Here is a 15,600-nt window from a genome sequence, read left to right on the forward strand (position 1 = left end):
CAACAGACTGCAGCTTACTGGCACGTGTGTGGGGCCATCCAATGGGCTTCCCCGATCTATATCTGGCTGAAAGTCGGCAAACGAGCGGATCTCTACGTCTATGGCCACCTTTAAGCATGCTGGAAGAGAAGGTGCAGAACATTAAGGGAACAAAATGGTCTAGTAACCCTTAGCAACCATCAGCAGATATTCAACAGTCAGCTGTTTAAAAACAAAAATCTGACTTATTTATATATTTTAATATATATTTTTTTTACAGCTCCGCACAATATGTTTGTGCTCTAAAAATACATGTTAATAATAATTTTGGCACCAAAACATTTGGTATTTCACAATGAAATCCGCTATGTCTGCCTGCACTTGAGCGGAAGTGATGTTTCTGGGTGCAGACAGTGCAGCAGAAGAGGAGAAATGGGGGAGCAGATACTCGTACACATACTGTGATGGCGCTATATAAATAAATGTTAATAATAATAATACTCGGCTTGTGTTTCTCCACAGGACAAGATCCATATTATGTGGCCCTAGCCTTACTGAAAGCTTTGCTTAATCCTCACAGGGTCAACATACCTTGCAATAATACTTTCCAATATTCACACACACATAAAGTTTATTTTTTTACCTTTAGATTTTCAACTTTCTCTTCGAAAGATTTGAAGGTGGGCGAGTTTCTAAAGAAAATGACAAGAAACCATAAATAACTTTTATTTAATATACAGCATTATTAGGTTCTCTGAGCATTTCTCAGCTGCAGCAGTTTCAGCCCTACAGAGCATGCTCAAAGACAAACTCTAACATATTGCTGCCATTTCTCTGTGTGCACCAGCAACTATTATATTCAATTGTAACAATTTCTAGAGATGGCAACCAGACTTACGAGTCTAGGAAAGCAAAATTGTTAAAAAAAAAAATAAAGTTACAAAATATTTATTTAAAAAAAACAAAACAATGAATTTGGACAATTATCTAAAGCAATACATAATGGATGGCGGCCCACCCTTTTTATCCATACTATTACACTGTAATGGGTCTTAACCATCAATATTTGGTTGTGCAAGTCCCAGGGAGTCACAATCATTCTTTTGCAGAGGACCAGTTGGATTTCTAGACTTGACTTTGTATTTCACTGTTAAAGGGGAACTATTGCAAAAATTAATATTTAGGGGCAGATTTATCAAGGGTCGAATTTCGAAGTGGAAAATACTTTTGAAATTCAGAATCCCAACTCCTGCAAGGTGAAGATAAACTTGATTAATTCAGAAACGGTACAGAGTTTTTAATTGACTGTATTTAGAAAGTTTATTATTTCAGTATGACGAAGCTTATATTAAATTTTCATTTTTGCACTAGTTTCCCTTTAAAGACAATAGCAACTCATGCAGAATGTCAGCATTGCGTGCACAGACCATTGATTATATTACTTTACCTTACTCATCATCAGATGAGTCTTATTATATTTCAAGTTTAGTGTAACTAGCCATCACTCCCATGTTCACAGTGACTGCACTGACACGACTAATACTAGATAAATATATATTCAATCTTAATAATAAATCAGTGCAAGATGCCTGTTCTATTTGTCTATGGCGGATACCAGAACCACAATAAATTTGGCAGCTTCCATGAATATATGTAAACTGTATATCTCAGCAGAGTACGTATATATGCTTAGTCTGTAACAGCAGCATGATCTTAAAAGATTGGGTTTTTAATATTACCTGTAAAGAATACCTAATCAGTCAAGCTATATGGGAGCGTCTGCTCACATGCAGTAATAATGTTCTATGTACCTGAAACAAGCTATACTGCCATAGTCACCCGATACTGTATAATGGTCCCCTCAATCACTTGCTCTAGTGAAGAGGAATTCCCTGAGTGGGGGTGGGGACATGCTACAGATGGGCAGCCCCTACTCTTTAACTCATGATTTCCCAAGGATTTTTACTGTGATTGGTTGCTTGTAATAATCCCATTAATCCTATTCAGGGAGACTGTCCGTGGAATCTATCTGTTGGTAGATGGGACAGTGTTCTAAAGCATGCCTGGCTCATGGCTGAGGATCTTGGGAGTTGCAGTTCAATGGAAGTGGAAGCAGGTGGGTTTGGCATTTCTACCTGTAAGTCTTTACTAGAATAGAAAAAGAGATGAGGGATTGTATAGGGATGTAATAGTGCACTGGTCACATAGGTAAATCCATTTCAAATCCACTGTAACCCTAAGCCTGGCCAGTGGAGAATGGGTGCTATAGTTCAGTGGAGACTGAGTGCTAGGGAGACTGGGTGCTATAGTTCAGTAAAGAATGGGTGCTATGGTTCAGTGGAGACTGGGTGCTATAGTTCAGTGGAGACTGAGTGCTAGGGAGACTGGGTGCTATAGTTCAGTAAAGAATGGGTGCTATAGTTCAGTGGAGACTGGGTGCTATAGTTCAGTGGAGACTGAGTGCTAGGGAGACTGGGTGCTATAGTTCAGTGAAGAATGGGTGCTATAGTTCAGTGGAGACTGGGTGCTATAGTTCAGTGGAGACTGGGTGCTATAGTTCAGTGGAGACTGGGTGCTATAGTTCAGTGGAGACTGGGTGCTATAGTTCAGTGGAGACTGGGTGCTATAGTTCAGTGGAGACTGGGTGCTATAGTTCAGTGGAGACTGGGTGCTACAGTTCAGTGGAGACTGGGTGCTACAGTTCAGTGGAGACTGGGTGCTACAGTTCAGTGGAGACTGGGTGCTACAGTTCAGTGGAGACTGGGTGCTACAGTTCAGTGGAGACTGGGTGCTACAGTTTCAGTGGAGACTGGGTGCTACAGTTCAGTGGAGACTGGGTGCTACAGTTCAGTGGAGACTGGGTGCTACAGTTCAGTGGAGACTGGGTGCTACAGTTCAGTGGAGACTGGGTGCTATAATTCAGTGGAGACTGGGTGCTATAGTTCAGTGGAGACTGGGTGCTATAGTTCAGTGGATAATGAGTGCTATAGTTCAGCTTGGGGCACTTGTAAATGTTATATAATATATGAGACATGCTTCTAGTGACAATAACCAAACATGCACGCTTGTAGCTAACCATCCAGAGAGCATACATTACCTCATGGCAGGCATGCTAATTGAATGCTGTATAGAGCGTATACTAACGGGCAGCATTAAGAGAAAAAAAGACAGAGTTAGTAAAGGGAAATCTAGAACACATGTACAGCTGATGGTTACTGTTGCCGTTCCAGAAATATAAAAGATGCAAATGACAATGAAGGAGAAACCTGAAGCAAAGGGGTTCAATAAAAAGAGACATTCACCTTAAAAGCTATACCATTTCCTTTGAATAAACAGTGGGAGTAGCCATTATAGTTCGGGGTACATGACTTTGTACGTGGAATCTCAGCAGGCAGATGCTTTACAACCAGGAGACATTGGGGTGCTGAGATGGTGCTGGTTATTGGACAACGTCCCCATGTGTTACTCATCTGACAGAATTTTCTAACCTGCCCAACAGATATATCTGTAGAAATAAGTAAAATCAACTGGACTTGCTGTGTTTTTTCACCAGTCATCCAACTGTCCAAGCCAGTGAAACGTCTTCAAGTAAAAAAACCAAGTTTAGTTGATTTGACATATTTCTACAGATATACCATGACCTGCCTGGATGAATGAGAATCTTCACAAACATGCCCAACAGATATCTGCCCAATGTTCAGCCACATATGGGTTGGGTAGGCTGTTGAAAAGGCCATTGCAATATGCTGCCAGCTCAGTCTGGAAGGGCCAAGTATCCTCCTGTGTATGGCCCCAACCACAGAGCTATTTACAACCCATATAATCTAAAAGTCAAGGAGATTAATACAAACAAAACTGACAGTTTAAAGAGAGAAATGTCATCTCAAATATCCAGAAACATTTCTTTGCACCTTATAAAACAGCAAAGAATGTTTCAAACAGAAAGTAATGATTCTGGTGCGCAGGACTGTGAATAATCTGCCTTTTATCATACGCAGGGTGCATCAATGTGAACATGAAGCTCAGATCTGTGATTATAAACTATAACAAACACCAGGCCTTATGGAACACGCTCAGCTCATAAAATATGTCAGATTGTCTTGGCCATTGGAATGGTGCCTGGATCGACCATGTCTGCTCAGTGTGATAGTAGCCAGGCTATTCTGAGGCAAGGGAAATAGCGTTATATACAGTATGTTTTGCATTAGGAACATCACCTTGCTTTTCAGATTAAAGGGCAAATAAACATGGTTTCTCATTGGCATTTGTGCATTCATACAGCAGCAGTTCCACATGTTATTAACCTGATATTTAAAAGGAATTCTGTCATGATTTTCATGATGTAGTTTTTATTTCTAAATTACACTGTATACACTGCAATTAATTCACTTTACAATATAAAATTTCATTCCTGAACCAGCAAGTGTATTTTTGTTAGTTGTAATATTGGTGTGTAGGTGCATCTCAGGTCATTTTGTCTGGTCATGTGCTTTCAGAAAGAGCCAGCACTTTAGGATGGGATTGCTTTCTGGCAGGCTATTGTTTCTCCTACTCAGTGTAACTGAATGTGTCGCCATGGGACTTGGATTTTACTATTGAGTGCTGTTCTTAGATCTACCAGGCAGCTGTTATCTTGTGTTAGGGAGCTGCTATCTGGGTACCTTCCCATTGTTTTGTTGTTAGGCTGCTGGGGGGGGGGAAGGGTGATATCACTCTAACTTGCAGAACAGCAGTAAAGAGTGACTGAAGTTTATCAGAGCACAAGTCACGTGACTGGGGCAGCTGGGAAACAGACAATGTCTAGTCCCATGTCAGATTTCAAAATTAAATATTAAAAAATCTTTTTGCTCTTTTGAGAAACGGATTTCAGTTCATAATTCTGCTGGATCAGCGCTATTAACTGATGCATTTTGAAAAAAACATTGTTTCCCATGACAGCATCCCTTTAAGTTTACAAAAGATAGCACACAGAGGCACCTGCAGCTAAAAAATATATAAACTCAGATACTTACTTTACATCCTGTAGCTTGTTTGTTATGACAGAGCCAACAGAGGAAAAGGCAGCAGAGGCCTTCTGCCCAGCATGGGACAGAGTTTCTGATGTCCTCTTGTATCTGTAAGGAGACAGAATTCCCATGAAGGAAAAAGCAATGGAGAAAACCATTACGGAATTCACAATTTTAAATTCACAATTAACCCAAATCTCTACGAAGATATCAATTAAAACATTAGTGTAATCCTGAATTCACAATTTTGATTCACAATTAACCCAAATGTCTATAAGATATTCATTAAAACTTTAGTGTAACCCTGCATTGATGGATTAGAAAACTTCATATAGAGATACAATAGATTGGAGAAAAAAAGAAATTGCACCTTCCCACCTGGTTTATCACTTGTTCTCTATAACGAATTAAAACGTAACTTTTATTAAAACTGATTAAAATCGGTATGTCCAAAGAAATTAGAATATAAACTCATGTAGGGAGTAGCATTAAAGGAACAGTGTATGGGGACCATTATATAAAAGCTCCCAGAACTGAATCTGACCATCCATTGTGCGAAGCGCTAGAATATTTCAGCGGTAGCAGGCAGTGCCATTAGGAAGTTTATCAGTTATCTACCCACTCAGGTTAGACACATCGCTGCCTCCCACCACCTTTGATAAAGATTGGGTATACTGAGCGAAACGTGCGTCAGGCAACCTCTCTCTTCTTTTAGTTTCAGTAGCCAGGGCGTAGGAACTTGTTGAAATGAATGGTTGGGAGGGCTATATGCTGGTGTTGGGAGGCAACGGTGTATCTAAGTGGATAGACTATCCAGAGACCTCCTAGTAGCACTACATATTCTCGCTTATAAACCGATCGGTCAGACTCAACCCCCGATACCTGCAAAAGCAGTACTTTACTGATATGGAAGAATGATTGGTTGGGAGTACGATATGCTGCTGGTGGGAGGCAGTGATGTGTCTAACCTGAGTGGGTAGATAACCAATAAAAGTCTTAATGGCACTGCCTGCTTCCGCTGAAATATTATAGAGCTTCACACAACGGATGGTCAGATTCAACTCTGACATCCAGCTCAACCTGGGAGCTGTTATATAACGGTTCCCATCCACCTTATGCTTCTCTCTGTGATGGTAGGTGCTCCTATTTATTTGTTTTCTATTAGAAAACTTCACCAGCCACTGACGCCAAAATATTACGTTCAATGGGTACAGATGAGGGAGACATGAGGAGTTGTGGCTACAGGACAACGTACACAGTGGTGGAGGTAACATCATGTAGCCCTTTGGAAATGTTCTGTTTCAGTTCAGACAGGGGAGTGACTCCAAGTTTCCTTTTGATATCCGCAAGGTGCTTCTCCTTTGCTGCCAACACTTGGCTCAGGGTCTGTATTTCCTCTTCTACCTGAGATGAAAGAGATTTGAGAAACAGAGGGAGAGGTATGTTAAAGAGGCAGTAAGAGTTGTGTTTCTACTGAACTACCACTATTAGGGGTTAAAGGAGAAGGAAAGGCTAAAATTAAGTAAGCTTTATCAGAAAGGTCTATATAAATACACCAGTAAACCCTCAAAGTAGTGCTGCTCTGAGTTCTCTGTCAAAAGAAACACAGCATTTATTTCCTTCTATTGTGTACACATGGGCTTCTGTATCAGACTTCCTGCCTTCATCTTAAATCTCCAGGGCAGGGCTTGAGCATGCTCAGTTTGCTCCTCTTTCCCCCCTCCCTGCTGTAATCTGAGACCACAGCTATGAGTGAGCAGGGAAATACTCAGGCAGGAAGTGATGCCACACTAAGCTAATATGGCAGCTGCTATCCTAAACAAACAGAGAGAGCTTCTAGAGCTGCTTACTCAGGTATGGTAAATTTTCTACACAGAATAATTGTCATATAGCTTGCACTATTGTGGCTAATCTATTGGCAATAACCTGCTTCAGTAGCTTTCCTTCTCCTTTAACACCAGGAATCACCAGGGCTCCTTCCCACAGAGATACCCAGAATGTTTAGTCTAATACAAGAGGTCCGCTGCACTCAACCCATTATCAATATATTTAAGACATTGCGACATTTTGTGCATACTGCTACTACAAAATCCCTTATCCTTTTCCCTTGTTTGTTATAGAATGTTTAGTCCATAACCCAAGTGAATGAAGCAGGTTTGAAAATATCCCTAGGCCCCAATGGATTATCTCATTATTGGCTCTAGGGCCAACGATTGGATCAGCCCGATTTGGCACAGCATGTGGTTGGCCAAATTGGCCCCAGAGACAACGAACAACACCAAAGAAGCGGATCTGGCCATGTATTGCTACCTTAACCATGAATCATATTCAGTACCCTTTCAAGCTCTTTTCTGAGTTTTTCTTGCTCCTCCTCGGATAATACTTCTGCTTCTGGTGCAGCTACATCTTCTCCTTCCGGAACAGATTCTGCTTTCAGCAAATCTAACAGAGGGGTAAAAACAACAGTAAAACTGGTTTGAAGAACAAGAGACAGAGGGCAGGCAGTATTGAAGCGGTACTACATATCATTTAAAATGCCCAAAGGGGCAGCTCTAAAGTAAATATATGAAATAAATACTAATTGGTACAAAAAAACCTATTAATAAAACATATGACAAAGTCCATCATCTCTTTATTCTACACAAGCAAAGATGATTGACAAGTGATAAATATGACAGACTTATGCCTTTTCAAGTTGCAATAAAAATGAAAACAAATCAGATAAACAAGGTTAATAATGTAAGAAATACAGAATGTAGACCCAATAAACTTTTTGAATGTACAGTAGATTTGTCATTTGGCCATTTAACCACGGGGTATTGGTTTGTTAGTGTGGAGTACATTAGATGACAAAATAACCCCCAACACACAAACATGTCACTTTCCAGAAAGCTTTACACTCTCATTGCTTTGTGCAATAAACCCATACATTCTAACCATTCTATCTCATGCCATGCACTCTCCTCCCTCTATACAGAACATTCTAACCATTCTCTCATGCCATGCACTCTCCTCCCTCTATACTGAACATTCTAACAATTCTATCTCATGCAATGCTCTCTTTTCCTTCTATACTGAACATTCTAACCATTCTCTCATACCATGCGCTCTCCTCCATCTATACTGAACATTCTAACCATTCTATCTCATGCCATGCACTCTCTTTCTTCAATACAGAACATTCTAACCATTCTCTCATGCCATGCACTCTCCTTCTTCAATACAGAACATTCTAACCATTCTATCTCATGCCATGCACTCTCTTTCTTCAATACAGAACATTCTAACCATTCTCTCATGCCATGCACTCTCCTTCTTCAATACAGAACATTCTAACCATTCTATCTCATGCCATGCACTCTCCTTCTTCAATACAGAACATTCTATCCATTCTATCTCATGCCATGCACTCTCCTTCTTCAATACAGAACATTCTATCCATTCTATCTCATGCCATGCACTCTCCTTCTTCAATACAGAACATTCTAACCATTCTATCTCATGCCATGCACTCTCCTTTAATACAGAACATTCTAACCATAGCAGTGAATTCTCCTTATTCCATATCTTATATTTATAACATACAATCTCCTCTTTCTGTATCACATATTCTAATCCGTTAATTTCACCAATTCTTACCAAAACATCGCTCAATTTACCAACTTTCTACCTCTCTAGTCTTGCTAGTCTATTCTACATTGTTTACTACCAACACAGACAGATGTTGGTCATACTGGGCCATTAGGCCCAAATAAACCTTGCATGCGCTATACAAGGAAATATTGTGATTGTGTTGTGCTCAATATCAGATATCGATTTCTGATTCTTACCCAACATGGTGGTAAATCCTTTCAGCTGATGATTACATGGGCCAAGGAAATGGCAGTTACTGGCCAGTTAATGGGACCAATCAACAATAACCCCAGATGTATACGCTATGTGGCCAAATGTATTTGGATACTCCGCCTAAAGTCGCATCCTGACTTGGAACCTCACTTATGAGTTCCAAACCATGCTGTTCAATGTCAGCAGAAGATCTATTCATAGGAAGCCTGGAGTTAATGGGTGATCAGAGGCAAACAAACTCAACATCACCATGTACAATGCCCAGTGGCAGCTAGAGTGGTGTAAGGGCTATGAAAGATTAGTTGTTTGTGATAAATATCCTCAACCGCGGGTGGCTTATCACTTGCAAATGCATTCCTGCCAATAAAGTAAATCGGCGATAGGAAAACATATGTGGTGCTTCATTTTTATGACGTTTCTTTGCGAGGCAACTTCAGGCGAATTCGTAAAAACTATATGTTCCTACCTGTGAAAGCCATCCCTGCAGAATGAAGGCTTCAATAACAGCAAAGGGAGGTCCAAATGCATCAGGAACTGCATATATGATTATACTTGGCGGGTTGATATTATTTGGGCAATATAGTGTATCTAATTTGGGCTTTTCACATATCAAACAGAATACCCTGATCTGACAGCAACTGACTGGACCCTGTGGGGGTTATAGGGCTCATGGGCTGTTACAGCCTGATTCATGACGGTAGCAAAAGCAAGTAAAGCTCGTCTGGTGACTTAGCCAATGCATGGCACAAACACACAGGCTTTTCTTTTACAGATGTCCTTTCTTGTAAGCACTTGAGAGCCCTGCTCAGACAATCAAAAAGCTACAGGCTTTGCAGGCTACATCGCATTTTACTGCAAATGAATAGATATGAGCAATAGTGGAGGCCGAGTCTCCTGAACCGTAAATAAAGAGCAAAGAGGAAACGATAAATTAGGCTGCTGCTTGCGGTATTATAATGCAAATATAAATTACCCTGGGCAGTGATCTTATAATGAATGCACTGAGCAGAGTAGAATCCTCTGTGTTCACATTCTGGCGGCTTTCACCGAGGAATATAAATGGCATCAAGTGCGGCGCTCGCACAGGGCTTAATAACTCTCTCCCTAGACATGCTGACAAGATATTTGCATTATATATTCACATCCAAGAGCTATTTCACTGCTGTGTCCATATAAATGCTCAGGGTGATAGGTCACAAGTAGAAGATGAGATTTAATTTGTTACTCTGTCTGCATTTCCCAGTGTTCTCTCTGCGAACGCCCTATAGACTACAAACTGCTGTACTAGACTACAAATGCACTGACCCAGGCACAGCTGAATCTTTAATATTGTAGAGCAGACACTTAAAGAGCAGTCTTCCCAGCAGACGTGTAAAACATTTCAAAAAGTTTATTTGGTACTCAAGGAGGTAGCCTAAAGCGTTTCATGTTTCACAAACACAAATTCTAGGCCTAAAATATGCTTGGCACAGACACACAAAAACCCATAATGTAATATTAATGCACATTAAGCTCCCTTTACACTGTAAATAAATCCATGCAGCAATTTCACTGACTGCTATGTCTTTCCTACAGTGTAAAGTCCTTTTATTCTCACTGGTTGTGGTATCCTTATCCCAAAATAGTTTTAATCCTGAAGGTTCTGCTCCTGTACCCCGTCCAAGGTACGATATAGTCAATATTTACGTGTTAGGTGGAACAGACCAGGTAGACGCAGTTCTCTGGTGCAAATTATCCTTTATTCGATACTACATGTTTTCGAGCCAATTTGCCCTTTATCAGAGCCTTCCAAAGTTATTGCAATCTGGCCTAGATCCTCTATTGTAACTGTGCAATCTTAGATACAACCCAAACAGCTACTATTCATATTCATCAATACAGTACAAATAAATATGGATCACTTTGCAGAATAACCCATGCTGTGCATTTTACAGTACTACAAGTATTAAAAGAACAGTAATTCCGCTCATAAGTACAATCTGCTTTCCTTTTAATTCTATTATTTGCCATTGCTTTAAACATCTATGTAAGCAAACAAAAAAATTGATATTTTTGGCAGCAAGCAAATATACTTATATTTGCACATGTAATGGATATAACAAATGTAGGCTTTGACTGGATATCATTTATTGTGCTGTCAGAACCACTAAGGCCAAGATAAACCGTTCTAGAAGTGTCTCCTCTAATAGGGTTGCCACCTTTCTGGAAAAAAATACCGGCCTTCCTATATATTTATCTTTTTTCCCTATTAATAACATTGGGATCAACCATAATTTTTACTGGCTAGGCCGGTAAAATACTGGCCAGGTGGCAAGCCTATCTGCTAATGATCACACAGTGCCACTGATTATCTATTAACTAGCATGGTGAAACATTACTGAAAAAGTAAACTGTAATTAACCAATTTTATCGACAGAGAGATGGTGCTTATACCAGTAGTAGGAGTGTGACTGTGGGATAGCAGGTATAGTAGGGAGAGATGGTGCCTATAGTAACAGTGGGATAATAGTCTCTGGGAAGGGACTGTGGCTGTGAGGATAGCAGGTAGAGGGAGAGATGGTGCCTATAGTAACAGTGGATAATAGTCTCTGGGAAGGGAGTGTGACTGTGGGATAGCAGGTATAGTAGGGAGAAGATGGTGCCTATAGTAACAGTGGGATAAATAGTCTCTGGAAGGGAGTGTGACTGTGGGATAGCAGGTATAGTAGGGAGAGATGGTGCCTATAGTAACAGTGGGATAATAGTCTCTGGGAAGGGAGTGTGACTGTGGGACAGCAGGTATTGTAGGGAGAGATGGTGCCTATAATAACAGTGGATAATAGTCTCTGGGAAGGGAGTGTGACTGTGGGATAGCAGGTATAGTAGGGAGAGATGGTGCCTATAGTAACAGTGGGATAATAGTCTCTGGGAAGGGAGTGTGACTGTGGGATAGCAGGTATAGTAGGGAGAGATGGTGCCTATAGTAACAGTGGGATAATAGTCTATGGGAAGAGAGTGTGACTGTGGGATAGCAGGTATAGTAGGGAGAGCTGGTGCCTATAGTAACAGTGGGATAATAGCCTCTGGGAAGGGACTGTGACTGTGGGATAGCAGGTATAGTAGGGAGAGATGATGCCTATAGTAACAGTGGGATAATAGTCTCTGTGAAGGGAGTGTGACTGTGGGACAGCAGGTATAGTAGGGAGAGATGGTGCCTATAGTAACAGTGGATAATAGCCTCTGGGAAGGGACTGTGACTGTGGGATAGCAGGTATAGTAGGGAGAGATGGTGCCTATAGTAACAGTGGGATAATAGTCTCTGGGAAGGGAGTGTGGCTGTGGGATAGCAGGTATAGTAGGGAGAGATAGTGCCTATAGTAACAGTGGGATAATAGTCTCTGGGAAGGGACTCTGGCTGTGGGATAGCAGGTATAGTAGGGAGAGATGGTGCCTATAGTAACAGTGGATAATAGTCTCTGGGAAGGGAGTGTGACTGTGGGATAGCAGGTATAGTAGGGAGAGATGGTGCCTATAGTAACAGTGGGATAATAGTCTCTGGGAAGGGAGTGTGACTGTGGGACAGCAGGTATAGTAAGGAGAGATGATGCCTATAGTAACAGTGGGATAAGAGTCTCTGGGAAGAGACTGTGGGATAGCAGGTATAGTAAGGAGAAATTGTGCCTACAGTAGCAGTGGGGGTAGTTATTCAGTAACCCAAGATGCATTGCAGGTTTAGGGCCCAGCCCCTTTCACCATAATACCTCTATTTATCAAGATAGGAACACCACGCCTAAAATGTGCCTGAAGACACAAAAGCCAGAAGGCTGAGTCACACACACAGATGAGTCACACACACACAGATGCACCTTACCCGCTCTCAGTAGTGTAGGGGAATCTGGAGGAGTGGCGTTTGGCCGGGGAGACAAATACAGATAATTTGTGTTAACTCCAGTGTCAAAATTAAAAGGCGACTTGTAGTCCTCCTGAAAATCAGTGTCGCCTGAATCCATTCCAGAAGAAATGTCTTAATGGTTCATTTTATCTAAGCACATGAAACACTAACATGGGCTGTTGTTGGCCCCTTGCGCAGTCGGTCGGTGCTGTTTATCCACCGCAGCAGTGAGACATTGCCCTGCTTCCCTGCAGATCCCTGGAAGTTCACATGCGTGCAGCAGACATTTGTTTAATGAGTGACTTTGCGGAGAGGTGAGAATTAACTAAACACGGCTTCCTTCTCCCAGAGACAAGCCTCACCTTCCATGGCTTTCTGCTTCACTAATCTCCAGAGAACAGGCTATTGTTTCCAGCCTATGTGGAAAGACACACAGAATCTTATGCACTCCAAGCTGCCTGGTGTGTTGGTCCAGTTCAGTAAGGATTTCTATCTAATTGCAAAACCCCCTTTCATCTGATTTCATGAGCAAAAGCAGCAGCTTAAGCTTCTAGGGCACAAACAGATTAGTGGGCATTGCTGCATCTGTCCCCGCCATGGCTCCTGCTTACTGGAGAAGCTACTACACTGGATAAGCTACTACACTGAGCTGCTTCTCTTTTATGTGAGACCTTTGCATCTAAATAACAGAGCCGTGTAATGCCATTTATAGCTGGGAAAGGCACCGGATGCCCCTCAGCAAAGTGCTTTTTTTTTTTCAATCAATCCATTACTTAATGCATCCTGGCCTGCAGATCTAAGAGCCTTGGGAATAATCTTCCAGGACTGCAGAACATACATGGCAGGGTTATGTCGCTGGCATTGTTTTATGACCCACTTTTCTAATCCACTTGGGGGCACTGCTGTGCTAGATATACCCATAAAAAGGGGGTTTATGATATATTATGGATTTATAACTAAGAACAAAGAGAGAAGACACAGTGGGTGTCAGGCCACAAGCACCCAAATGGTTGTTCACCTTCCAAACACTTCTGTCAGTTCAGTTGTTCAGATTCTTCACCATAAACAAAGACTTTTATCAAATGCTTTCCATCTTTTATTATTCACCGTTGTCCCAAAATTTAAGTTTAAAGTTCCTGTCTCTGATGTCGGGCAACTCAGTGATCCCGAAACATCTGAACTGTTACAATTTGCTACATTTAGTTGATACAATTAGTCAACACATTTAGTTGATACAATTAGTTGATACATTTCTCAGCAGTATCTTTGGAATATTAGCAACTATTATATCAACAGCTGCCTTTGCTCAGGGATTCTGCTCAGCAGAGACAAAGATAAATCAATTAAATGTATCAATTAAGAACAGTTAAAGAGTCGACGACCCCCCCCCCTCCCAGAGCTGTTTTAGAAGGTGAAAAATTAAACAACCACTTCAATATTAGAAAAACGGTGAAAAATAGTAAATGGGAAAAGTCTTTATTTCTGGTAAACTATCTGAAAACAACTGAACTGAAAAACGCGTGAAGTTGAACAACTGCTTTAAGGTGTTTATATTGTTTCCAGCCAAGCATAGGCATCAATGGCAAGTGTAACCTTTCTGGCAGCAGGTAGTAGTCATACCTCAGCACAGTGGCAGGTCTGTGGGCTGGTATAAAATGGTATACAGAGTCTAAACTTTTAAATTGTATATTTGCTGAACAACCACCACTGAGCAACCAGCCTTGTCTAATACCCAGAAAGATTCAGCAGGGGGCAGACTGCAATTCCATTGGAGAAGAGCATGCAACCCCTAGTACCTTTATCTTCATGAGTGGGATATATGGCTGTATAGTGGGATATAAGGCTGTATAGTGGGGTATATGGCTGTATGGTGGGATATATGGCTGTATGGTGGGATATATGGCTGTATGGTGGGATATATGGCTGTATGGTGGGATATATGGCTGTATGGTGGGATATATGGCTGTATGGTGGGATATATGGCTGTATGGTGGGATATATGGCTGTATGGTGGGATATATGGCTGTAAGGTGGGATATATGGCTGTACAGTGAGGTATATGGCTGTATTGTGGGGTATATGGCTGTATAGTGGGATGTATGGCTGTATAATGGGATGTATGGCTGTATAATGGGATGTATGGCTGTATAGTAGGGTATATGGCTGTATAGTGGGGTATATGGCTGTATAGTGGGGTATATGGCTGTATAGTGGGGTATATGGCTGTATAGTGGGATATATGGCTGTATAGTGGGATATATGGCTGTATAGTGGGATATATGGCTGTATAGTGGGATATATGGCAGTATAGTGGGATATATGGTTGTACGATGAGATATATGGCTGTAAGGTGGGATATATGGCTCTACGGTGGGCTATATGGCTGTACAGTGGGGTATATGGCTGTATTGTGGGGTATATGGCTGTATAGTGGGATATATGGTTGTACGATGAGATATATGGCTGTAAGGTGGGATATATGGCTCTACGGTGGGATATATGGCTGTATTGTGGGGTATATGGCTGTATAGTGGGATATATGGCTGTATAATGGGATATATGGCTGTATAATGGGATATATGGCTGTATAGTGGGGTATATGGCTGTATGGTGGGATATATGGCTGTATGGTGGGATATATGGCTGTAGGATGAGATATATGGCTGTACGATGAGATATATGGCTGTAAGGTGGGATATATGGCTCTACGGTGGGATATATGGCTGTACAGTGGGGTATATGGCTGTACAGTGGGGTATATGGCTGTATAGTGGGATATATGGCTGTATAATGGGATATATGGCTGTATAATGGGATATATGGCTGTATAATGGGATATATGGCTGTATAGTGGGGTATATGGCTGTATGGTGGGATATATGGCTGTATGGTGGGGTA

General features: G+C 41.3%; 1 protein-coding gene across 4 annotated transcripts in view; it reads right to left on the reverse strand.

Moving 5' to 3' along the window:
• tpd52.L (tumor protein D52 L homeolog) overlaps window positions 1-15,600 on the reverse strand; it is a 52,360-nt gene that overhangs the window by 2,464 nt on the left and 34,296 nt on the right. Inside the window, exons 1-6 of one of the 4 annotated variants that reach the window (XM_018266520.2) lie at window positions 12,682-13,344; window positions 7,321-7,427; window positions 6,241-6,389; window positions 4,992-5,093; window positions 3,077-3,118; window positions 623-671 (exon numbers count right to left, since the gene is read on the reverse strand). In XM_018266520.2, coding sequence (XP_018122009.1) covers window positions 623-671; window positions 3,077-3,118; window positions 4,992-5,093; window positions 6,241-6,389; window positions 7,321-7,427; window positions 12,682-12,820 — 588 coding nt within the window. In that variant the 5' untranslated portion in view covers window positions 12,821-13,344. 4 annotated transcript variants of the gene reach the window in all.

This window comes from Xenopus laevis, chromosome 6L, assembly GCF_017654675.1.
Source record: "Xenopus laevis strain J_2021 chromosome 6L, Xenopus_laevis_v10.1, whole genome shotgun sequence".
NCBI lineage: Eukaryota > Metazoa > Chordata > Amphibia > Anura > Pipidae > Xenopus > Xenopus laevis.